Raw genomic sequence first — 26,539 nt, 5'->3', positions numbered from 1 at the left:
GCCAAGTATTTCTTTCTCGGAGAGCTCGGCTCTTAAGACGCGAGTCTGCCGACGGTCCCGGCCGAATAAAAAACCTCTTCCTTCTTTAATCCAGTGTCTGAGGAGTTTTGTCTGCGGCTCATCCTGCTACAGTAATAATAAATAAAAAAAGAAAATTAGCCAGGCATGGTGGCAACCACATGTAGTCTTAGCTACTTGGGAGGCTGAGGTGGGAAGATGGCTGGAGCCCAGGAGTTCAGGCTGCGGTGAGCCATGATCGCTGCACTGCACCCCAGCCTGGACAACAGAGTGAGACGCTGTCTCTTTAGAAAAAAAAAAAAAAGAGAGAGAGTTCTGTTCTTGGGGATGCTGTATTTTGTTGCAAAATTGGGTGAATACAGTTTGCAGTTAGGGTAATAATGGAAATGAAGTATTCTCACTGAAAAGAGAGTAGGCCATCCCATTTGAAGGCTGGGACAAATCTTGGGATCTTTCTGCCTGATATGCATTCTCTGTTTGCTACAGCACCTGCCCAGAACATTTCTCCCACTGTTAGAGACTGTAGAAAGACTAAGAGTTTTGGCCAGACGTAGTGGCTCACGCCTGTAATCCCAGCATTTTGGGAGGCCAAGGCGGGTGGATCACTTGAGGTCAAGAGTTCGAGACCAGCCTGGCCAATGTGGTGAAACCCCATCTCTACAAAAAAAAAAAAAAAAAAAAAAAAAAAATTAGCCAGGTGTGGTGGTGGGCGCCTGTAATCCCAGCTTCCCAGATGCTTGGAAGACTGAGGCAGGAGAATCGCTTGAACCCAGGAGGCAGAGGTTGCAGTGAGCTGAGATCGTGCCATTGCCCTCTAGCCTGGGCAACAAGAGTGTAACTCCGTCCCTGCTCCCCCGCCAAAAAAAAAAGGCAAGAGTAAGACTTTTAGAATCAGTAGTGACTGTCACCAAGTTCAGTTCCTTGCTGTGACTTGTACCAGCTGGGTGACTTTGGGCAGTTTTCATAATCTCTGAGCAAATGTATCCTATCTGTGAAGTCAATTTTTTTTTTTTTTTTTTTTTTTTGCCAAGACGGAGTCTTGCTCTGCTGCCCAGGCTGGAGTGCAATGGCGTGATCTCGGCTCACTGCAACCTCCGCTTCCTGGGTTCAAGCAATTCTCCTGCCTCAGCGTCCCAGGTAGCTGGGATTACAGGTGCCTGCCACCATGCCTGGCTAATTTTTGTATTCTTAGTAGAGACAGGGTTTCACCATTTTGGCCAGGCTGGTCTTGAACTCTTGACCTTGTGAATCGCCCACCTTGGCCTCCCAGAGTGCTGGGATTACAGGCGTGAGCCACCGTGCCCGGCCTGAAGTTACTAATTTCTAAATGCTGGCTTATAGTGAGGATTGTAGATAATGCATATACAACTTGGAATGTGCTCCATAAACAGGTTGTAGCATGTTCCATTCAACAGCATAGTTTTTCTTCGTGTTTATTTTTTATCCTGATGAAAATAATTGTGCTTTTACAATCTCAGAACAGATAGAACCATTATGTGTTTCACCGTCCATAGCTGATTGTGTGCTTCTGACACTACTATTACGTTTCTGATCATTATACTCTTGTCTTGCTTTGGGAAGTTAGGGGGATTTTGACCTCTCCCTCATCTTGTCCCACATTTGTCAATTAACCGGCACTATTAAGATAGAAATCAGTGTGTTTCTTTCAGCGTTCTTAGCACATGTGAAAGCTTAACATGAGCTCTTTCTGACCCAGTTTTGATCTCTAATAGCTCAGTGTCATTGGTGTTTTTTCTGTGGTCTCCCAGACTTGTCCCCATGTTTCCTGGGGTAGGGGGCTGGGTGGACAAGACTTGAGGAAGGGAAAGAGTGGGATTGAATTAAGAGGAAAAGGCAATAAAATCACCAGCACACACTGATCCAAGAAAGTTCCTTCCCTTGTCTCCTAACCAAAAAGCTAATAAGGCCACTCAGGAGTATGAACCACACATTTGTAAAACACAAACATAACTTTCTTATTTATTTATTTATTTATTTATTTATTTATTTATTTATTAATAAGACAGAGTCACACTCTGTCGCCCAGGTTGGAGTGCAGTGGCGCGATCTCGGCTCACTGCAACCTCCGACTCCCAGGTTCAAGTGATTCTCGTGTCTCCGCCCCCGAGTAACTGGGACTACCGGCATGCACCACCACGCTCAGCTTATTTTTTGTATTTTTAGTAGAGACGGGGTTTCACCATACGGGCCAGGCTGGTCTACAAACTCCTGACCTCGGCCTCACCAAAGTGCTGGGATTATAGGCGTGAGCCACCGTGCCCAGCCAAAACGAACCACTTTTCCACTGAAGTAAGGAAGCACAATCCATCCCACAAGTGTTCTGAATTTATGAGGTGTTACAGCTCACGTTCTGTCTGATCAGAATTACCTTTAGAAATGACTAATCTTGGCCGGGCGCAGTGGCTCACGCCTGTAATCCCAGCACTTTGTGATCCGAGACGGGCGGATCACAAAGTCAGGAGATCAAGACCACAGTGAAACCCCGTCTCTACTAAAAATACAAAAAATTAGCCGGGCGTGGTGGCGGGCGCCTGTAGTCCCAGCTACTTGGGAGGCTGAGGCAGGAGAATGGCAGGAACCCGGAAGGCAGAGCTTGCAGTGAGCTGAGATCGCGCCACTGCACTCCAGCCAGGGGGACAGAGCGACACTCCGTCTCAAAAAAAAAAAAAAAAAAGAAATGACTAATCTTGGCCGGATGCGGTGGCTCATGCCTATAATCCCAGCACTTTGGGAGGCCAAGGTGGGCGGATCATCTGAGGTCAGGAGTTCGAGACCAGCCTGACCAACATGGAGAAACCCTGTCTCTACTAAAAATACAAAATTAGCCAGGCGTGGTGGCGCATGCCTGTAATCCCAGCTACTCAGGAGGCTGAGGCAGGAGAATTGCTTGAACTTAGAAGGCGGAGGTTGCAGTGAGTCGAGATTGTGCCACTGCACTCCAGCCTGGGCAACAAGAGCAAAACTCGGTCTCAAAAAAAAAGAAAAGAAAAGAAAATGAAAAGAAAAGGAAATGACTAATACTGAACATATGGAGCTCCATGGTGGCGAGGAAGTTCTAGGCATCAATTCTGCAGCAGCCTCCAGCTCTGACCAGCTCTGAGCTCCCCTATGTGCAGTGGAGCATGGCATGAACCTGGCAGCCAGCCTCAGACCAGGAGCAGCATCCCGTTCAATGTCTCCTCTTCAAGACCCCATTTCTCACACTTGGCTTGTTCCAGCCAACTTTTGACTTAGCTCCTCACTAAAGATGTTGGCAGTCATTCTGCCTGGACCTAATAGCCAGAGCGAGAAGCAGACCAGCACAAAAGTTCAATGTGAGAGCCCTGGAGCCAGCTTGTAGGGCTCCAAGTCCCGGCTCCGGCCTTTATCAGTTATGTGACCTTCAGGCAAGGAACAACTTCTCTGACTCTGCATCTTCATTGGTAAAAAGGGGATAGTAATAATTCCTACCTCAGGGTTGTTTGGATGGAAAATTTGTAATAGACATGGAAGAGTCTAGCACAGCAACTAGCCCAGCATAGGCAGGCGATCTAAAGCTAACTTTGGCCAATTAAGCAAAAAAGGACTGTGTTAAAAAGGATCAGAAGTTCTCAGATCATTTGGAAAGCTAGATAAGACTTGAGGCTTGGGCAGGTGCAGTGGCTCATGCCTGTAATCCCAGCACTTTGGGAGGCTGAGGCGGGAGGATCACTTGAGGTCAGGAGTTCGAGAACAGCCTGGCCAAAATAGCGAAACCCTGTCTCTGCTAAGAATACAAACAATAATTAGCCGGGTGTGATGGCGCGTGCCTATAGTTCCACCTACTAGGGAGGCTGAGGCAGGAGAATCACTTGAACCCGGGAGGCGGAGGTTGCAGTGAGCTGAGATAGCACCACTATACTCCAGCCTGGGCAACAGAGCAAGACTGTCTGAAAAAAAAAAAATACTTGAGGCTTCTAGGAATGATATTGCAGGGCTGGTCTGATGGCATTGCTGCCATTGAGCACCAACTGCCACAGTTTGCATCTTTGCCATTTCTACCCCAGGAACTCAATTTTGTGGATACTGCTGCCACAGTTACCACACAAAAGAGCACTCCCAATCCCTTTCCTGAGTCAAAGTGTGGCACGGGTGCATCCCTGGTCCCCATGCCTGGCCCTGGCTAAGGGGAGGCTGGGAAAGTCGGTGTCTAGCATTTTCAGCTAAAAAGACAAAATTAGCCAGGCGTGGTGGTACATGCCTGTATTCCCAGCTACTCAGGAGGCTGAGGCAGGAGAATTGCTGGAACCTAAGTGGAGGTAGTTATTGCCCCCCATTAAGTCTCATAAAACAGGGGATTCCCTGGAGACAAGAAGGGGTTCAGATACCAGGCACCCAGACCCAATAACGAATGTCCAATATTACCCGCAACAAAGACAGATATCAACATAGAACAATAAGAGATATGATACCCGACGAGCTTGTTACATCTCTGTCATTTTACACACTGAGATCAAAATCCAGACACCAGGAGGCCCTCTGGTAAAGACTGCTGGCTGCCTACTCTCCCCTTCTCCCTTAGTGTCAGAACCCCTTGGTTATGAGGGATAGTCACGTACCCAGCAAATGAGCCACATCTCCCAGCCTCCATTCCAGGTAGGGGTGGGTGGTTAGTGAGATGGAAGCAGAAGGCATTGGGTAGAGCTTTTGGGAAAGCTCTTCAAAAGCGCCCTTTGCTCTTCTCCCCCTTTCCTCTGTTTCCCTTCCCCAAACACAAAATTGGCAGCTAGAGCTCCAGTAACCATCTTGTAGCAAACCCAACATTGGAAGCCATTTGTCAAGGTTGGCAGGGCAGAAATACAGCCTCTGAGTAGCTGATGACCTGTCCTGCCAGCCCTGGACTCCATAACATTATTTTTCTTTTTCTTTTTTTTTTTTTTTTTGAGACGGAGTCTTGCTGTGTCTCCTGGGCTGGAGTGCAGTGGCCGGATCTCAGCTCACTGCAAGCTCCGCCTCCCGGGTTCACGCCATTCTCCTGCCTCAGCCTCCGGAGTAGCTGGGACTACAGGCGCCCACCACCTCGCCCGGCTAGTTTTTTGTATTTTTAGTAGAGACGGGGTTTCACTGTGTTAGCCAGGATGGTCTCGATCTCCTGACCTCATGATCCGCCCGTCTCGGCCTCCCAAAGTGCTGGGATTACAGGCTTGAGCCACCGCGCCCGGCCTCATTATTTTTCTTTTATGTTGTGGAAAAAAATAAACCTGCTTCTCATTTAAGCCATTGTTACTTTGAGTCGCTCTTCCTAGCAGCTGAAGGTAATTCCTTACTAATACCAGCTGGCCTCAGTAGTTTCACAGGTGCTTCTCTTCTAGCAATCCAAGATGTCATCATCCTCTGGCGCATAAGAAAATCCCAGGAATGCACTTGAGGCCCCAGAGCTGCTGGCCACAGTGTCAGGGGTACAGCCAATGGACTTGGACACAGCTTCCTGGGTGAACTCTGGGTCAAAATGCTTCAAGTCAGCAGGTCCTGCCTGTCAATAAAAGCCAACGATAAGAAGAAAACACCGGGGTCAGAGCTGCCAAAGGAGCCCAAATCCTCAGGGATGTCAGGCCTCTGTGAGTACCCCATGCTTCATAGTCATCCATACTTGACTGTCACTTTCCTGTGCATTTACATTGATCATTTTATCCTCTCGCCCCCTGGTATTCTGCCTCCACACCAATCCTTAGACAAGTCAGTTAATCAACATATACTTACTGAATGCCTACCAGGTACTGTTCATGGCGCTGGGAACACAGGAGAACAAGACAAAGTGAGCCCCTGCATTCGTGGAGCTTACACTGTGTAGGGGGTAGGAGGATTGATAATAAGCATGTGTACAAATAGATAACTTAGGATGGTGATAGGTCCTGTGAAGAAGATAAAATAGGATAATATGGCGGAGATTGGGGCTGCTTTAGTTATTTTGGAGGAAGACCTGTGAGGGAGATTACAAAAATGATGACAAATTCTCGATTTCCCATGTAGAAGTGGAGTCTATTTCTCCATTCCTTTAATGTAAGTTAGCCATATGACTTGGTTAGGCCAATGGGACATTACCAAATACGACACAAACAGAGGCTTGAAAAATGTACATCAGAAGTTGCTCCCTTGCTATACTTCTAACCCTGAGGCCACCATGTGAACAGCCCCAGACTAGCCTGCTGAAGCATGGGAGGCTTCATGAAGAACTCAGTTGCCCTGGCTGCCTGCCAACTCCCAGGCATGGGAGTGAGGCAATTCTAGATCAACAACTGCCAACTGTCCCGCTAGCTGACCACAGACATGAGAGAGCTCCACAGAGACCAGCTGGCCTGGCTCAGACTTAAAAAAAAAAAACAAAACAACACACACACACATAGAATCCGAACAAAATAATTTTTTTAAGAGACAAGGTCTTTTTGCCCTGTCACCCAGGCTGGAGTGCACCGGCATGATCACAGCTCACTACAGCTTCCACATCCCACCTCAGCCTCCTGCTGGGACTACAGGCATGCAGCACCACACCTGGCTAATTTTCTGTTTTTCTATAAAGATGGGGTCTCGCCATGTTGCCCAGGCTGGTCTTGAACTCCTGGCCTCAAGCAATGCTAATGACTTGGCCTCACAAAGTGCTGGGGTTACAGATATGAGCTACCATGCCTGGCCAAAAGATTGTTGTTTTAAACCACCTAGCTTTGGAGTTGCTTGTTATGCACCAAGAGCTAACCAATACAATCTCTCTGAGGAGGAGGCCTCGGTTTTATAAAGTAAGCAGCTGAGGAAGGGGAAGGGCTTGCAAATCTTCAGTGTGCAAGTTGGGCTATGGAGCCAAACAGATCAGTTTCCAGCTTCTCAATAAGGCAACAAGACAAGGTAGTCCCAGCCCAGCACTCAGAGTTCCAAGATCAGAATATGTATCCTGGCCCTTATTAGTTGTGTGACCCTAGAAGAAAATAATACTAAAGAAACTTACTGAAGACCTCACAAATGGTAGGTGGCAAAACCAGGAATCCAGCTTCGGAGTGTCTCATTCTAAAGTCCATGCATCTGTGCCTAGTATTCCATGTATGATTCTCTCTCCAGGGTATCAGTTTGACGTTGTCTTTTTTAAATTTTACTGTCTTTTTAAAATTCCAAGGAAAAGAAGCTTTTCTGGTGCCTGGCCTGAGTGTATCCTACTGATCCAGTGCCCAAAGACAAGTTCATGAATAGGTAATTCACGAACGGAGAGAGAGAAATGGTGAATTAACATTGGCAGTGTTTCGTATGCAGGCTGTTTCGATGGAAGGGACTTGGCACCACGCTTTACAGGTAGACCACACAGCCTCAAATGCCCACCTCCAATAGGGCTCCTTTCATTCACACTGCCACTACCAATTAACATTGCAAAACCAGCACTTTGGGAGGCCAAGGCGGGAGGATCACTTGAGGTCAGGAGTTCGAGACCAGCCTGGCCAACATGGTGAAACTCTGTTTCTACTAAAATACAACAACAAAAAAATTAGTCAAGCATGGTGCTAAATGCCTGTAGTCCCAGGTACTTGGGAGGCTGGGGCACGAGAATTGCTTGAACCTGCAGAGGCAGAGGTTGCAGTGAGCTGAGATCGTGCCACTGCACTCCAGCCTTGGCAACCAAGCAAGACTCCATCTCAAAAATATAAAAAACAAAAGCCAGGCACAGTGGCTCATGCCTGTAATTCCAGCACTTTGGGAGACTGTGGTGGTCAGATCACTTGAGGTCAGGAGTTCAAGACCAGCCTGGCCAACATGGCAAAACCCCATCTCTACTAAAACTACAAAAATTAGCCAGGTGTGGTGGCACATGCCTGCAGTCCCAGCCACTCAGGAGGCTGAGGCAGGAGAACTGCTTGAACCAAGGAGACAGAGGTTGCCATTAAACTGAGATCGTGCCACTGCACTCCAGCCTGGGCAACAAAGTGAGACTCCATCTCAATAAAACAAAATAAAAATGAAAATGAAAAAAAAAAAAAAAAAACGGCCAGGTGTGGTGGCTCACACCTGTTATCCCATCACTTTGGGAAGTTCAGGGGGTGGATCAGTTGAGCCCAGAAGTTCAAGATCAGCCTGGGCTACATAGAAAAACCTCATATGTACAAAAAATACAAATTAGCTAGGGGTAGTGGCACCCACCTCCCAACTACTCGGGAGGTTGAGATAGGAGGATGGCTTGAGCCCAGGAGGTGGAGGTTGCAGTAGGCAGAGATCATGCCACTGCACACCAGCCTGGGTGACAGAGTGAGACCCTATCTCAAAAAATAAATAAATTTAAAAAACTAACCATCTTTGCTATAAGACAGAGAAATATAAATTAAAACAATTAAGAGTTGCTGTTTTTTACTTACCAAATTTGCAAAGTAAAAAACAATAACAACACATGCTTCAGAGTACAAGTAAGATGAGAACTCTCCAGCAGGTGCCGCTGGTAGGCAGTAGATGGTTCTCCCTTCCACACAGTAAAAACGCCTAAAAATGGCCAGGTGCGGTGGCTCACACCTGTAATCCCAGCACTTTGGGAGGCCAATGCAGGTGGATCACTTGGGGCCAGAAGTTCGAGACTAGCCTGGCCGATATGGTGAAACCCCATTTCTACTAAAAATACAAAAATTAGCCAGGCGTGGTGGCACATGCCGATAATCACAGCTACTCGGGAGGCTGAGACATGAGAATTGCTTGAACCTGAGATCATGCCACTGCACTCCAACCTGGGCAACAGAGCAAGACTCTGTCTCAAGGGGGAAAAAAAAAAAAGAGAGAGAGAGAGAATCTGAAAATGTGAGCATTGGGAACCCCCATCTGGAATCCATCTTAAGGAAATAACCAGAATTCTGGACAAAGACGTATACTTAAAGCTGTTCATCAGGACATCATTATAAAGAAAAAACATAGTAAAACCAGAAGATTGCCATTAGGAACATGGGTGAGTAAATTATGTTACCAACATAGGATTGAAATATTATGCAGCCACTAAAAATTTCACTTATAAATTTTTTATGACATGAGGAAATTATAATAACATAGTTTTTAGCCAAAAAAGGAGGAAGATATATAGATGAATAGATACACACACATACACACATAGATATTATAAAGTAGGACCTAACTAGGTTAGGAAAAAAAAACCCAGGCTGGGCATGGTGGTTCATGCCTGTAATCCCAGCACTTTGGGAGGCTGAGGTGGGCGGATCACGAGGTCAGGAGATCGAGACCATCCTGGCTGACACGGTGAAAACCCATCTCTACTAAAAATACAAAAACAAAATTAGCCAGACCTGGTGGCGGGTGCCTGTAGTCCCAGCTACTCAGGAGGCTGCGGCAGGAGAATGGCGTGAACCTGGGAGGCAGAGCTTGCATTGAGCCGAGGTGGTGCCACTGCACTCCAGCCTGGGCAACAGAGTGAGACTCCATCTCAAGAAAAAACAAAACAAAAAAACACATAGAAAAGTGACTGGAAGGAAATATGCCAGTGGTTTCCCTTAAGTAGTGAGATAATAAGCATTTCCCCACTGCTACTTTACACTTTTCTGTTTTACATATATTCCTCTTTTTTTTTTTTTTTTTTTTTTGAGACAAAGTCTCCCTCTGTTGCCTAGGCTGGATTGCAATGGCATGATCTTGGCTCACTGTGACCCCTGCCTCCCGGGTTCAAGCTATTCTCCCACCTCAGCCTCCCGAGTAGCTGGGGTTACAGGTGTGCACCACCACTTCTGGCTAATTTTTGTATTTCTAGTAAAGACAGGGTTTCACCATGTTGGCTACACTGGTTAGTTCTCCCTTCCACACAGTGAAAAGGTGGTATGAATCAAGAACCTAAAAATGGCTGGGCTGACCTCAGTGACCTGCCCTTAAGTGATCTGCCCACCTCAACCTCCCAAAGTGCTGAGATTACAGTCGTGAGCCACCGCGCCTGGCCAGTGTTTTACATACTTTTTGTAAGAATATATGTCATTTTTATTATCAGGAAAAAGTCTATAAATAGAAAAAGATAAAATCTTTCTAAACGTTTGGCCCTATGTGCGTGTGCTACGTGACACAGAGGACTTCACAAACTGTAAAAGGCTCTGAAGCCAGAGTTATTTATTGGTGCTAAAGATAAAGGAGCAGCAACATGGCTCTTTATCTAAGAGCTGCACCTGTGGTCAGGACCAGTTCTACCTCTAACTGACTGTGTAGCCTAGGACAAATGCCTGAGCTTCTTGGACCCCCAGTTTTTCCATCTGGATAAGGAGAGTTGGTACACATGGCAAGCTCCCCCAGCCCCGGAAATCCAGAATCTAGAATGCTGTGACCTCTTACCACATTTGGGTTGAAGGGTGGCGTTAGCCTCTTGTGGTACAGGTCATCCCAGTTTATAGGGCTGAAGAATACATGGTTCTTAATCTCAAGCTGCAGGAAATGCAGAAAAAAGGTGCTGGTTAGAAGTAGCCCGCCCCATGGGTGTTCTCACCTCACTCCCACATCCTCCAGAGCTCCACCAGCAACTGGCTGTCAACTGGAAATTAACTTGCAGTTCTGGCCGGTTTCCTGGGACAAGAGAGTTTTGTAGCCAACCCTCTCCCATCATCCAGAATCCAAACCCTTCTCCCCACTACAGCATCTGTTTATTCCAAAACTATTTACTGAGCATCTTCTCTGGGCACCGACCCCTTGCTAGGCTTTGGGGGTGTCAGTGAATAAGACAGCAGAATCTGCTCTAGGGGTGGGGAAGTGCCAGTGGGAGCTCGGGGACCCCTCCCCTCACTCTGCTTCAGGACATCTTGAGTTTTCCAGTATGCAAACAAGAGAAATAGACTAAATCAACTCACTAGGGAAGGCTTGAAGAATAAAGCCCCCAAGAAGACCTTCGGATTCCCAGACAACCAGGTTTTAGGACTCAGCCCTGGTCAGGATTCACCACCTTTCCTAATCAAAATCAACGTTGGCACCAACTTCTTTCCATCACATCCTCTATCTGTGTTTCTCAAATAATCATTCTCCACCTCCCTATATCAGGAACCCCAGTGGGCTGGTTAACAACTCAGATCCAAAATATCTCTATAAGAGGCTGGGTGCGGTGGCTCATGCCTGTAGTCCCAGCACTTTGGGAGGCCAAGGCGGGGGTGGATCACCTGAGGTCAGGAGTTCATGACCAACCTGGCCAACATGAAAAAACCCCGTCTCGCCGGGCGCGGTGGCTCAAGCCTGTAATCCCAGCACTTTGGGAGGCGGAGACGGGCGGATCACGAGGTCAGGAGATCGAGACCATCCTGGCTAACACGGTGAAACCCCGTCTCTACTAAAAAATACAAAAACTAGCCGGGCGAGGTGGCGGGCGCCTGTAGTCCCAGCTACTCGGGGAGGCTGAGGCAGGAGAATGGCGTGAACCCGGGAGGCGGAGCTTGCAGTGAGCTGAGATCCGGCCACAGTACTCCATCCCGGTCGACAGAGTGAGACTCTGCCTCAAAAAAAAAAAAAGAAAAAACCCCGTCTCTACAAAAATAGAAAAATTAACCAGGAGTGGTGGTGTGTGGCTGTAATCCTAGCTACCTGGGAGGCTGAGGTAGGACAATCGCTTGAACCCGGGAGGCAGAGTTTGCAGTGAGCCGAGATCATGCCACTGCACTCCAGCCTGGGCGACAGAGCAAGACTCTGTCTCAAAATAAAAATAAGTAAAGCCTCCAAAAGAATACCCGAGAAATTGGTAATATTGGTTGCCTCTGAATTGAGGAACTGGGTGGCTGGAAGGACTTTTTCTGGATATTCTTTTGTACCCTTTGAATTTTGATCTATGTGAATGTATAACTTATTTTAAGAGTCATACTTTTTTTTTAAGATGCAAATTTTTGCTTGGAACAGGAGACTTATCTTCATGGAAACCCCTGTTCTTTAAGCTGGCCAGGAATAGGCAGCAGATGCCCTAAATGTTGTTATAATTTACAGTAACTGAAATGTAAAGCTTTTGGTACAAACACTTAAAAAGCACTTACTGTGCGCCAGACACTGCTGAGAGCACTTTGCATATATTAATACTAATCCATTTGATCTTCAAAACAGCTATGTTAGGTGCTGTTATTACAATGGGGAAACTGCGGCTCACAGAGAGAAATTAAGCAACATGTCTGAGGTCCTGTAACCAGTAAGTGGTGAAGGAGGGATCTGAACCCAAGTAGACTGCCTCATAGTCTATTCTTTTTTTTTTTTTTTGAGCTAGAGTCTCACTCTGTTGCTGAGGCTGCAGTGCAGTGGCGCCCATCTCAGCTCACTGCAACCTCCACCCACCCCCAGGTTCAAGCAATTCTCATGTCTCAGCCTCCTGAGTAGCTGGGATTACAGGCACCCACCACCACACCTGGCTAATTTTTGTACTTTTAGTAGAGACCGGCTTTTGCCATGTTGGCCAGGCTGGTCTCAAACTCCTGACCTCAGGTGATCCCCCCGTCTTGGCCTCCCAAAGTGGTGGGATTACAGGTGTGAGCCACTGCACCTGGCCTATTCCATTCATCTTAACCACTGTGTTAGAAAAGAAAGCCAACTCCTGGTGAGAAAAGTATTGTGGCCTTCTTTTTGTAAATCCAAATTATCTTGTGTTGAATTTAAAAAGTAGGATTATTTTTAAGGTGCCACTTTAATGAATGAATATAATGAATTTGCTAAGAATGGACTATGAATCATTTATCCCTATATCCCATTTGCCCAGCCTGGGGTCTGGCAAGGAAGAAGTGCTCAGATATTTGTAAAAAGCAAGTGCTGGCTGGGCGCAGTGGCTCATGCCTGTAATCCCAGCACTTTGAGAGGCTGAGGCGGGCAGATCACTTGAGGTCAGGTGTTCGAGACCAGCCTAGCCAACATGGTGAAACCCCGTCTCTACTAAAAAAAAAAATACAAAAATTAGCCAGGCATGGTGGAGGGTGTCTGTAGTCCCAGCTACTCAGTAGGCTGAGGCATTAGAATTGCTTGAACCTGGGAGGTGGAAGTTGCAGTGGGTCGAGATCGCGCCACTACACTCCAGCCTGGGGGACAGAGCCAGACTCAGTCAAAAAAAAAAAAAAAAAAAAAAACGCCAGGCATGGTGGCTCATGCCTGTAATCCCAGCACTTTGGGAGGCCGAGGCGGGCAGATCATGAGGTCAAAAGATCGAGACCATCTGGCCAACATGGTAAAACCCCATCTCTACTAAAAATACAAAAATGAGCTGGGCGTGGTGGTGTGTGCCTGCAGCCCCAGCTACTCTGGAGGCTGAGGCAGGAGAATCTCTTGAACTCGGGAGGCGGAGGTTGCAGTAAACCGAGATTGCACCACTGCACTCCAGCCTGGCAACAGAGCGAGACTCCATCTCAAAAAAAAAAAAAAGCAAATGCAGTCCACTCTCCACAAAGAAGCCAGAGGAATATTCTATAAACTTAAATCAGGTCATGCCACACCTCTGCTCAAAACACCCTAAAACTTGCCACTCTCCTCCTTGTTCCCATAGCAGGACTTCTGCACATGCTGTGCCCTGTGTCTGGGGAGCCTTTGCCCAGCTGTCTTCATGGCTGCCTCTTTCTCATCCTTCAAGCCTCAGCCTAATTGTCACCCCCTCAGAGAGGGACAGGACTCCAGGTTTCCGGCACAATGGAGAGAGTAGCTAGTCAGCTAGTAGCAGTAGCGAATTTCCAAACGAACAAGTGAGCAGCGCCTGGTTTTAGAAGGCAGCAGGATATATGTTAATGTGCTTCTGAGCCCTGACAATGCCAGTATCAATTTGCCCCCCTCCCATTATTGTTTATCTCAGCTCATTGTTCATTTTCTTCCTGACACTTGTCATATCTTGTGATAATTGTATATAATGTTTGGGTTTTTTGCCTACTCCCAACCCCAAACTTTTTTGTTTTTGTTTTTGAGATGGATTTTTGCTTGTTGCCCCGGGTGGAGTGCAATGGCATGATCTCTGTTCACTGCAACCTCCGCCTCCTAGGTTCAAGTGATTCTCCTGCCTTAGCCTCCCAAGTAGCCAAGATTACAGGTGCCCACCACCACACCCAGATAATTTTTGGTATTTTTAGTAGAGGCGGGGTTTATACCATGTTGGCCAGGCTGGTCTCAAACTTCTGACTTCAGGTGATCCACCTGCTCTGGTCTCCCAAAGTGCTGGGATTACAGGCATGAACGCTACACCCAGCCCCCACCCCAAACTTAATAAGGGCAGAGACCCAGCCTATTGAATCTCTAACACCTAGCTCAATACCTGGCACATAGTTGGTGCTTAGTAAATGTCAATTGACTAAGAGAACTAGACTAGAGAAAGTAGTCAGCTAGTAGCAGTAGCGAATTTCCAAACGAACAAGTGAGCAGCGCCTGGTTTTAGAGGGCAGCAGGATATATGTTAATGTGCTTCTGAGCTGCCTCTGCAGGAAGCTGCGAGCCCCATGGGGGCCAGTGCTCCACTGGCAGGTCACCTACAAAGTCTGCTTTGGAGCCCAGCCGCTGCCTCTGGTCCTTGTGGAGAAGGCTTTGCAGGAGGTCACAGGCGGCCACCGTCCGGCCCCCAGGGATCTGTAGCGGCTGGTGCAGAATGTTCTCATACATCTGGGATACGTCTTGGCTGTAGAAGGGCGGCTGGGGAGACAGGGAGAGCAACTGGAGGATCACCCATGCAAAAGTGAACACAGGCTCCGGGAGACCTGGAGCAAGGTGGGCGCTGGGAGGACTCAGCATGACCCCCTGTCTTGTGCAATGGCTCGCATGGCAGACTGGAAAGAGACAGGACTCCAGGTTTCCGGCACAATGGAGAGAGTTGCTAGGAAGGCCAGAAGTCTCTTCCCACCAGTGTGAGGCCCATCTCTTTTCATCTAGCTTGCTCACCAACTTTGCATTTGGCAACATTTGCACTTTCACCTTCATCATTTCACCCCAGTCTCATAACTATCCTCCAAGAGAGTTGTAATTTTTCAGATAAGAAAACAAGACTCAGAGCAATCATGCTGCACAGTTAGGAAGAGAGCCAGGCCCCAAACCATATCCAGGGTCCCCTTCTCTTTCTTACTATTCTTCTTCCCAAGCCTCTTCCAGCTGTTCCTTCCCCTTAATCCACAGAGTCTGTTCCTTCCTAGGAACCAAGCTATGTTGGTGAAACCACCCCCAAAGCAAAGCATGGCCTAGGGCAAATCTACACATGCCTCTACCTAAGCAGGCAGCCTAGGACTGGGGCCAGGGGTGGTTCCACAACCTATCAGGACTGTGATCTCTCTTGGTCTCAATTTCCCTATCAGCAAAATATGAATAATTCCATTTCCTTCCGTCAGTCTCCAAAGGCTATTTTGAGGCACCCAAGGTGAGACAGTGTGTTGTAAACGATAAAGTGCTAAACTAACTTTTTTTTTTTTTTTTGAGACAGAGTCTCCCTCTGTCACCCAGACTGGATATGTGGTGGTGTGATCTCGGTTCACTGCAGCCTCTGCCTCCCAAGTTCAAGTGATTCTTCTGCCTCAGCCTCCCGAGTAACTGGGATTATAGGTGCTCGCCACCATGCCCAGCTAATTTTTGTATTTTTAGTAGAGATGGGGTTTCAGCATGTTAACCAGGCTGGTCTTGAACTCCTGACCTCAGGTGATCCACCTGCCTCAGCCTCCCAAAGTGCTGGGATTAAGGGTGCGAGCCACCGCTCCTGGCCTAAACTAACATTATTGGAAAAAAAAAAAAATAATAATTCGCATATCTGCTTTGGTGTTATCTTTTTTAGTCTGGAATGAAGAGATGCCTTGCTCATTTTCCTGGGCAGAGCTTGTGTAGACCACATGAGAGATAAACCCATCCCTAGCCAGATGGCCCTTGTAGATGGCTACCCCCGACTCACCAGGCCGTGTAGCATCTCGTAGAGGACCGCCCCCAAGCACCACCAGTCTACTGCCCGATCATAAGGCTCTTTCCGAAGCACTTCAGGTGCCAAGTACTGTTAGAAGGAAACACACTTATCTGAATGAAATAAGTTGTTAAGCCTCAGTTGCCTCATCTGTAAATAAGGCACTTGGAGGAAGATGACCAAGAGCTGACCTTGCTGTGCGTGTGCTCTGTGGCTGTGCATGTGTTCATTCATCAATCATTCACCGGAGGCCTGCTTTCTGCAGGGCCCTTTGCCACGGGCTGGGGACGTAGAAGAGGTCAGCCAGGGCTGCTTTGTGCAATTTACATGGTATGTACCACACAAAAGCATCAGCCAAAAGGGTAAAGGGGGCTGCAGTCGTGGCTGTGATCCACTCACCAAGACACAACACTATTTCAGAGGTATTATCTGTCAACTTTATTTTTGTTTCAAGAGGTGTTTTTTCTAATTAGTCTGCCCGGAGGGGGTGCCTTTTTCTATTTACGCAAAGGCATTCAGCGGGCTATCGTGTCCTGGGAATGGAGGGCCCTGGGAGTACTCTCACAGGGCAGTGTGGAGACGAATGTGAGTGTAAGTAAAAGTAAATGTGGTATATCCTTGTGCTGGAAACCCTAGGGTCAGACGAGAGGGTCAGGAAGGAGGGGGTGACCCCTGAGCTATTGATAAATAAATGCACACCATGCCTGTATGCCTTGCCTGAGGAAGAGAACCTGGGAACAAAAAAAAAGAGGCTTACTGATTTCTTACCTAGTGTCTCTGCCACTGAGTCAGGGGCAAGGTCTCAGCAACAGGAAAAGCTGCTCTGAGAGACTGTGTGGGTCTAGGAAGGGCAGAGTCACACAGACCTGAGCCCCGGTTGGTGTGTGGTCTCAGCCAGGGCATTTAACCTTTCAGAACCTGGTTTTCTCATAGAAAAAATGAAGATGCCAAATCTCTCCCAGACGCTGTTCTAAGATGCTAACATATGTGCTGGCCCTCGAACAATGGGAGCAACCATGGCTACTCTTGCCTGTGCCCCCCAACACCGTGGAAGTGGCTGAGTCATGGTTAGGTGATGTGTTGGGGCCACATGTCTCCTACATGAGCTGGGATTCCATATCCTTTGCTCCCAACCCTAGCAACGTTCAAGGAAGGGATGGTTGGACTGTCAGGCTTTGGGGGGCTGGCTTTATCCAGCAAACACCACCCGCCATACACAAACACAGACAATGGCTCCTGCTCAGAGAAGTCATCTGACCATCAGCTACCCTAGAACCAAAGTGAGGAGGCTCCAAGACCCAACTTTTCAAGCATATGGGGAAAAAGAGAGCAGCTGAGGTCTTGTCTCATGCCAGGTGGGGAGGAGCCTCCCAGTCTGTAGCCTCAGCCCTCCAACCCTCACCCTGACATCTGTCTAGCCACTGGGGACCCCTTCAGGCCCAAAGTCCAAGGTCTAATATTGGTGGGAGTTCAAAGAAAGGTTTTTTTGTTTGTGTTTGTTTTTGAGACAAAGTCTTGCTCTTGTCCCCCAGGCTGGAGTGCAATGGTGTGATCTCGGCTCACTGCAACCTCTGCCTCCCAGGTTCAAGCAATTCTCCTGCCTCAGCCTCCCAAGTAGCTGGAATTACAGGCGCCTGTCACCACGCCTGGCTAATTTTTGTATTTTTAGTAGAGACAGGGTTTCGCCATGTTGGCCAGGCTGGTGTCGAACTCCTGACCCCAGGTGATCTGCCCTCCTCAGCGTCCTAAAGTGCTGGGATTACAGGCGTGAGCCACCACACCCAGCCCAAAGAAAGGTTTTAACTTTAGGGCTGCAGACAGACCTTGTTAGGACATATAGACACGTCTGAATGACTGCTGAGATCTGCAAATTGTAACCCTCCAGGCTCTTGGCTGCTGGAAGATGGACATGGATCTGTGGTTTACACTTGCCAGCCCAGGTTCTTAACTCTCAAGCCAGGCCCTCTTGTTGCACGTGGACTTCACCCTGCAGATCAGTAGTGTTCAATACAGCAGCCACTGGCCACACGTGGTTACTGAACACTTAAAATGTGGCTGCTCCAAATTGAGATGGGCTGTAAGTGTTAAAATTCGTGCCAGATTTTCAAGACTTAGTTAGAAAAAAAAAGGAATAAAATATTTCAACCATTTTTATACCGACGGTATGTTGAAATGAGAATATTGTATATATTGGGTTAAATAAAATATATCATTAACACTAATTTCACCTGTTACTTTCTTACTTTTTAAATGTGGCTGCTGGAAATTTTTAAATTATGTGTGTGGTTTGCATTTCTCTTTCTTTCTCTCTCTTTTTTTTTTTTTTTTTTTTTTTGAGACGGAGTCTCGCTCTGTCGCCCAGGCTGGAGTGCAGTGGCGCGATCTCGGCTCACTACAAGCTCCGCCTCCCGGGTTCATGCCATTCTCCTGCCTCAGCCTCCCGAGTAGCTGGGACTACAGGCGCCCACCATCTCGCCCGGCTAGTTTTTTGTATTTTTAGTAGAGACGGGGTTTCACCGTGTAGACCAGGATGGTCTCGATCTCCTGACCTCGTGATCCACCCGTCTCGGCCTCCCAAAGTGCTGGGATTACAGGCTTGAGCCACCGCGCCCGGCCTTCTCTCTCTCTCTTTCTTTCTTTCTCTCTTTCTTTTTGAGATGGAGTTTCACTCTTGTTGCCCAGGCTGGAGTGCAATGGCACGATCTCGGCTCACTGCAACCTCCGCCTCCTGTATTCAAGCGATTCTCCTGCCTCAGCCTCCTGAGTAGCTGGGACTACAGGTGCCCGTCACCACGCCCAGCTAATTTTTTGTATTTTTAGTAGAGACAGGGTTTCACCATGTTACCCAGGCTGGTCTCAAACTCCTGACCTCAGGTGATCTGGCCACCTCAGCCTCCCAAAGTGCTGGGATTACAGGCATGAGCCACCATGCCCAGCCTGCGTTTCTATTTCTATTTCTACTGGATAGCACTGCGGTAGAGCTTCACCAGCGGCTAGCTGTCTGGGTCTCAGCAGTCCTAGAGCTGGTGCCTCCATTACACAGATGAGGAAACCAAGGTTCAGTGTACAGCCAACTCAGGAGAAGCGCTTGGGTCAAAGGAGTGAGTCCCCCTTGCTGTAACCTGTTGGCTGTAATCAGGAGCTGTGGCCTCACCCACTCATGACCTCCACTCTCCTGGGATGTTTACGCTTACCTCGGGGGTACCACAGAACGTGGATGTGGTCTCTTCAGGCTCTACACCTTCCTTGCAGAGGCCAAAATCCGTCAGCACCACGTGTCCCTGAGAATGAGGGAGGGCATGGGCCAGAGGGTGGTATGAGGGTTGCCCAGGGTATGCCCAGGCCTAACCCCAAAGCCCAGATGTCACACCCCAGGGCAGCAGCTGTGGGATCTGATGCCCAGGCACAGACTGGAGGCTCCACACCAACCCAGGGGTCCTGGACTAGATGCCAGCAACATCATAGGGGGCCAGGTGGGCACATGTGTTCCACTCTCTGCCCACAGCTCATCACAAACTCAGACCCAGCCCTACAACAGTGGCAGCTTCAGTATGCCCTTGTGGACAGACACCCCCTAGACAGAGGCTGGGGACTCAGAAAGCAATCACACTTTGTGGCAGCTGGGCAGGAAAGTAGAGTGAATAGATACTGTGGGGCTCTGCCCGGATCCCTGAAACCAGCCTACAGAAGAACCATGCCCATCCCCATCCCCCTGCTGCTAGAACATTGCCCGCACCCAAAGTTATGCCCCCTCCTTAGGAGCAATCCATGTCCAGGGGCACAAAGGCCCATCCTCTTTGCCTCATTTTGGGACAATCCTAGAGAGCCATCCTGGCTTAGGCCCTCCCCACCCCTGCAAGATCAGCTGAGGCTCCACTGGCAACCACAACGCAGGTGAGCTTCTTCCTTTGCCCAGTGCTGTTTTTTCACCCCTTTAAAAGTGTTAGCTCTTGAGAATGTTCCCCAACAAAGCTTCTGCCTCCTCTCCATCTCAGAGTCTGTTTCCATGGAGCCCAGTCTAAGACAAACTCCACCAGCCCCTACCTGGCTCCACCCCTGCCCCCTTGTATACATGCATGCACATATATACATGTACAGTCTCATGTGCACATATGCATGTGTGTACATGTGCATGGGCACACACGCACACACATGCTCAAATGCCTCCTCTGCCTATATGCATGCATGCACAATGCACGCACATCCATGCACAATGCATGCACATCCATGCACACAGACTCATGGTCAGACAGTGTACCTGTGCAACCATGTCCACACGCACACGCGCACACACGCGCACACACATGCGTGCACGCGCGCGCACACACACACACACCAACCTGGCAGTCCAAGAGAATGTTCTCTGGTTTCAGGTCCCTGCAGAAAATAAGAGAAAAGAGCCTTGAGGTGTCTCAGCCGTTTAGTGAGGAGAGTTGGAGACCTGGTTGGAGGGGGCGTGGTCCTGGCAGGAGAACCATTCATGGAGGATCCCAGAGATGCAGCGGGAGAGCCCAGGAAGCCTGGGCACTTGGACCTCGGAGGAGGAGACTCCAACCCCACCCAAAACAAAGGACCAACTCTGCCAGGATTGCATCAGGTTTTAGGGTCCACACAACCCGTAGCTGTTGGAGCAAGAAGGACCTGGTCCTGGCTCTGAGCCATAGGCAGGCCTCACCTGTAAATGATGTTGAGGGAGTGCAGGTAGCCAATGGCGCTGGCCACCTCGGCAGCGTAGAACCTGGCCCGGGGCTCCAGGAACCGGCGCTCCCGCTGCAGGTGGAAGAAGAGCTGGAGGGGAGGTGGAGGGGAGGAGGACTGTGAGAGGAGTTACTGGGTGGCTACTGTAGGGCTAGGGCGCACCTGCTCCCTGCCCTCTGCGGCTGCCCAGCTCACTCCCTCTCTGACCTGCAGCATCTTCCTACCAAAAGAGTTCATGCTGGCCCTTGCCCCACACAGCAGTTCTGGGTGTCCAAAGAGTCAGCAGAAGAAGAGATGAGTTAGCATTGCTTAAGCACCTCCTGTGTTCCAGGCTCCAAGTCAGGCCTTTCCACATCTCTTATTTAATCCTCATGACAACCTTCAAGGTACAAATATCATGCTAGTTTCATGTAAGAGGAAGCTAGGAAGGGTCAGAACGGTTAGGCGACTTGCCCGAGGTCATGTAGCTTATAATGGGCAGAGCTGGCATTTGAACCTGCGTGGTTCAAAGATACGCTTTTCCATCAATCCAGGAGATGAGATGATATGGCTGTCAGACTGAGCCCAGGTTAGATCCACCCATGGGCCAATGTTTTTGGACTATTTTGCTGGCATGAAAAGCCCTTCACTTAGGGATGCAGGACAAAAACCCCCCTCTCGGCATCATTCTGAAAGCCATGAGGTCACTCAGGTTAAATCTGGGGTCACTGAGTAGAGCCCCACTACATTTTGCCATCTTTTTTTTTTTTTTCTTTTTTCTTTTTTTTTTGAGACAGAGTCCTGCTCTGTCGCCCAGGCTGGAGTGCAGTGGCGGGATCTCAGCTCACTGCAAGCTCCGCCTCCTGGGTTCATGCCATTCTCCTGCCTCAGCCTCCTGAGTAGCTGGGACTACAGGCACCTGCCACCTCGCCTGGCTAGCTTTTTGTAATTTTTAGTAGAGACAGGGTTTCACCGTGTTAGCCAGGATGGTCTCGATCTCCTGACCTCGTGATCCGCCCGTGTCGGCCTCCCAAAGTGCTGGGATTACAGGCGTGAGCCACTGCACCCAGCCCATTTTGCCATCTTGACCTGAGAGACAGAGTGAAGCCCAGGAGGGAGCCCTGCTTGTCCCAGCTGTGCTTCTGGGTCACCAGGTGGCCTCAGGTCTCTGTTTATCAGAGTGATGAGTCAATCCCATCCTGCGACCTATGGGGCAAAATGGGAGCACTGGAAACCCTGACCACGAGCTCCTCTTAGCATTGACCTTTCTTGGGTCTATCAAAGTGAGTCCGTGGGCAACTCTGAATGAGGAAGGCAAGAAAGCATTATGGTGGGGAGTCTAACAGACCTGAATTCAAGTCCTGACTCTATCAGGTATGGGCTGGGTGGCCTTGAGCAAACGATTACCTCCCTGAACCTCAGTTTCTTCAGCTACAAAATGGGTCTATTGTAAGATGAGGTGAGATCATTCCAGAACTTGGCATGCAGTGGGCATGCAGGATGGACAGCTCCCAGCCGGGAGCCAGCCCAGGGAAGCCTCCCTGTGGGGCCACCCACCTCTCCCCCGTTGACATAGTCGAGCACGAAGTAGAGCTTCTCAGGTGTCTGGAAGGAGTAGCGCAGGCCCACGAGGAAGGGGTGCCGCACATTCTTCAGAAGTACACTGCGCTCTGCCATGATGTGACTCTGCTGTGGAGTCACAAAGAGAGGGGTCCATGTCACAGCCCACGACCACCCCTTTTATCCTGGCACAGCCCATACAAGCTTGTGGGTGGGAGTCATCCTACTCAGGGCTTTCTCATGCCTCTGCTCAAACACCCACAATGGCTCCCTATTGCCCTCAGAGCCAGGCCCAAGTTCCTTGCTTAGTATTCAGGGCTCAGGGTGGTCAGCCTCATCCTAAGCTAGTCCATGTGGGCACAGCTCTAGCCCCTGGATCAGAGCTTCTTGGCCCTGGAGTGAAAAGCAAAGCATGTGTGATGCCTTACATCAATGAGTTCCTAAGGGAAAGAAGCCACGCACTATCCATGGTCACACATTTGCTCGTGATATTTCCTCTTCTTGGATGTCGCACCCTCTTTTCAGACCATCAGAATCCCACCATCAAGGCCAGCTGCACCGCTGCCTTCCTCAGGAAAACCTCCCATTCCCACTCCCTATGGAGACCTTGTTAACATTAATCACTCTTTTCTCTGAGTCCCCTGATCTCCTGTGCAATCCTCCCTCTAGGCCTGCTCTGGCCTACTAATGGAATGGAGTCAGGTGGTAAAGGAACTTAGGTCAGCTGAGGCATCAAGAAATCCACGATGGGGCTGAGTGTGGTAGCTCATGCCTGTAATCCCAGTACTTTGGGAGGCTGAGGCCAGCGGATCTCGAGGCCAGGAGCCTGACCAACTTGGCAAAACGCCATCTCTACTAAAAATACAAAAATTAGCCAGGAGTGGTGGCAGGTGCCTTTAATCTCAGCTACTCGGGAGGCTGAGGCACGAGATCACTTGAACCCAGGAGGTGGAGGTTGCAGTGAGCTGAGATCATGCCACTGCACTCCAGCCTGGATGACAGAACAAGACTCTGTCTCAACAACACAAAAAGAAGTCCATGATGTGCTGCGCATGTAGCTCATGCCTCTAATCCCAGCACTTTGGGAGGCTGAGGCGGGAGGATTGCTTGAGCCCAGGAGTTTGAGGCTGCAGTGAGCTGTGATTGCACTACAGCACTCCAGTCACATGGCCTGATGGCATGAAGGCCTTCAGAGAGAATAAAGTGGGGCTCCACATTATACAGATGGGGAGCCTGGCACTGGGACCAGGCAGAAGACTTGTCCGTCGTGGAGCCTGCGTTTCCCAGGGGAAGGCAAAGCCAGGCTGGTTTTCCTGAAAGCCCTGTGGTGAGGTGGCTCGGCCTGCTTTCTTTGACAAGGACCAGCATCCTGCGTACCACCTGCCCTCTACCCTTTGTTGTGACCACCTCTGCACCCAGCCCCATGGACCTGTCAGATGTGGGACCCATCTTTGAAAGCTACCCTAGGCTGGGGTTTGGGAAGCAGAAGAAGAAACGCCTGTGCCCGAGCCCTGATACCTCTTTCTTCTTTAAGATGGACTTTTTCTGCAGCACCTTCACTGCATAGAACATCCCATCAGACTTGCGCTTGGCCAGCAGGACCTGAACAGAAACACAAATTTGAGGCCCTGTAGGTGACTTTGGACTTCCCAACAGCAGTACAAGGCCTCTCGCCTGCCCCTGCTTTTGTCTGCAGGTACGAGAGCTCTCTCTTCCAACATACAAGTGGCAGCAGGGGCTGAAAGAGGCTGCAGAAGGGAAGACCCTGGCTTCCCACCCTCACCAAGTCACTCACCTTCCCGTAGTTCCCTTTGCCGATGACTTTGAGGAAGTCAAAGTCTGTGGGCCGGGCACTGGGGGAAGAGGGAAAAACATGCATCAGCATTTGCAGGTCTGGAAAGCTGGTGCCTGAGAACAAACCTGGGCTTCTTTTTAACTTTAGAGTGGGGAAATACAGAGAGCCTTCCAGCAGCCATGCCTCCTGACCCCCGAAGAACCCCATGTTCTCCCAGCCGAGAGAGGGCTTGTAAGATTCACCCTGGCCCCAGGGGAACTCAAATTAAAGTTAAACAATAGTCAGAGTGGAGAAAAAACCAGACATACCGCACAGAAGGCCTGCATAGAAGGCAGGGTTCTGGTACCCAAGGGCCCTGAGTAGGGCCTGAAGTGTGGGGAGGTGCTAACAATGCAGACATTTCGGGGGCATTGCAGGAAGAAGGTTCAGCATGGGCAGAGGCTGGGGAATTCGTGGGAGACAAAGCTGGGGAAAGGTCCTGGGCCCAGATGGCAGAGAGTATTGAATATTAGACCAGATAATTTGGATTTTATTCCCAAGGCAAGGGGAGCCACGTATGAGGGGAGTCAAGCAGGAACGGTGCTTGAGGGACCAGAACTCACTTTGGGTTGGCTGAAGGCCCCAGGTTGATGTTCCCATTGGCCTTGGAGGGCTAAAGAAAGAAGTGATTACGATCAGCAGATCCCTACTCCCTGGCTACCTCCCTTTCTCCTAGCCCAAGCCCTGATCCCTTCTCCAACAACTCTACTAGGCCCGCCTGCCTTTTTCTTTCTTTCTTTTTTTGCCTGCCCACCTGCCCACCTCCTTGCCTCCCTCCCTCCTTCTGCCCACCCCCCAATCCACTTATCCACCATCTTACCCACTTCTCAAAGCAGCCTTGGGAGGCAGCTGGCTGTTGTGCTAACTGAATAGGTGAGGAAACTGAGGCCCAGAGAGGAGTTGCCCAGGCTCTCACAGGCAACCAGGTTGGGATAGAACCCAGGTATCTTCATGACAAATCCCGTGATTTTTCCAGTCCATCTTGAAGCTCTATTTCAAATCTCTCCTCTATTCACCTTGCAAGTGGCTCATTTCTATGTGCTCGCAGTGATCCTCTCAGCCCCTGACATTGTCTGCACAGATTTCCTTAACCTCAGGAGGAAGTGAGCCCCCTGATGATGAGTGGGGGACCAAGAACCACTCACCTGTGGACTGGTGGTCCCAGCTGGGCTAGAGTTCATTCTGCAGCAATGATCAGGCAGCTCTGGGGGGACAGGGAGGAGCAGGCATGAGAGAGCTGGTGTTGCGGGGTCAGCTCCGCCCACCCAGGGCTTCAGGCACCACTGCCCTCTCCATCCTCCCCTACCTGTGCACCTGCCACCGCCTGAGGGTTTCCTACCCCAGAGGCAAGCAACCCCTGCATGGATGGAACAAAAAATGATATTCCCCGGACCCAGACTTTCTTTTTTTTTTTTTTGTATTTTTAGTAGAGACGGGGTTTCACCGTGTTAGCCAGGATGGTCTCGATCTCCTGACCTCGTGATCCGCCCACCTCGGCCTCCCAAAGTGCTGGGATTACAGGCTTGAGCCACCGCGCCCGGCCATGGACCCAGACTTTCTAACAAACATCTCAGAAGGGATAAAGGGGGATAGTCAGAGCGCGGCCCCTCCCAGGCTGATTCTTTTCAAGAATTGGGGATACCCAGGGCAGCAAGGCCCCTGTGAACCAGGGCAGCGCCAGAAGTCCAAGATGGCCAGGGCTGGAAGGACCTTTTCATGGCACAAAGTCTGAACCCTTCCCCCATTTCACAGGTGGAAGGCCTGGGGCCTAAAAAAGGACCTTCCTAAGTCCACACAGCCTTGTGAAGGCACAGGCTGGGCTCTCCCGACTCCCATAGAGGAACAATGGCAAGCCAGATTACTGTGCGCATTCCCAGCTGGGCTCTGTGCTATGATCTCCTCGCCACAGGGAATTCTGCCCAGTGCCTCAGGAAAGGCAACTGCTGTGGAAGCCCTGGGCTGGGGCCGCAGAGAGACCCAAGACTGGCCAGTATCTATTCGGGGCCAAACAACAGAAGGTGTGACCAGCTGATCTATGTGGCCAGGAATAGTGTCTTCCTTGTTCCACCCTGCAGGGGAGAGGCGGCCAGGGTGCCTAGGCCCCGCCACAGATTGCTTGGGGTCCCACAGCCTCATCCTTGCTTGGCAAATGCTGAGAGCAGAGAGCTCACCTGAGAGCCCAGCTGCTGTGCATCTCAAGACCTTAGTCTTGGCCCACTGTGGGGCCTGGGCTGCAGCCCAGCCTCTCTGAGTAGAGATTTCCTATCTTTATAAGGCAGGTCCTGGAGGCACCAACCTCATGGCCTTCTTGGGAACAGAGAAAGTAAAGGGGAATTGAGAGGATCCCCCATCAGCCCCTCTCAGGGCTGCCCTGAGAGGCCCAGCCCTGCCAAGCCCTAAGAGCAAGCTGCAGAACTGCTAAGGAAGTGCAGCCTGCCCCAGCCAATGCCAGACGTGTGTGCTCCCGCAAACAGCCCACAACACTGCCACGCCCTCTCTTGGGCTGACCCCAGTGGCCCTTCTGCCAGGACCTGGCCTCCCTGGTCCCACATACCTGTGAGTCTGAGGAGAGGCCTCTAGGAGAACCAGCAGTTGGAACCGAAGACAGGCAG

At 49.7% G+C, this 26,539-nt stretch overlaps 1 protein-coding gene across 1 annotated transcript; it reads right to left on the bottom strand.

The window, feature by feature from the left end:
* Positions 1-5,209: 5,209 nt before the first annotated feature.
* SGK2 (serum/glucocorticoid regulated kinase 2) lies at positions 5,210-25,438 on the bottom strand. Its single transcript, XM_023227924.1, has 12 exons — positions 25,073-25,438; positions 24,491-24,540; positions 23,889-23,946; positions 23,612-23,695; positions 22,091-22,222; positions 20,532-20,644; positions 20,197-20,233; positions 19,051-19,137; positions 15,851-15,946; positions 14,458-14,613; positions 10,336-10,425; positions 5,210-5,530 (listed from the first exon to the last, which is right to left on the bottom strand). Exons 1-12 carry the CDS (start codon positions 25,106-25,108, stop codon positions 5,366-5,368), a joined length of 1,104 nt encoding a protein of 367 aa, XP_023083692.1. The 5' UTR covers positions 25,109-25,438; the 3' UTR covers positions 5,210-5,365.
* Positions 25,439-26,539: the final 1,101 nt, after the last annotated feature.

The sequence above is a fragment of the Piliocolobus tephrosceles genome, chromosome 20 (genome assembly GCF_002776525.5).
Source record: "Piliocolobus tephrosceles isolate RC106 chromosome 20, ASM277652v3, whole genome shotgun sequence".
Lineage (NCBI taxonomy): Eukaryota > Metazoa > Chordata > Mammalia > Primates > Cercopithecidae > Piliocolobus > Piliocolobus tephrosceles.
This window is presented reverse-complemented; position numbering and strand designations above follow the sequence as displayed.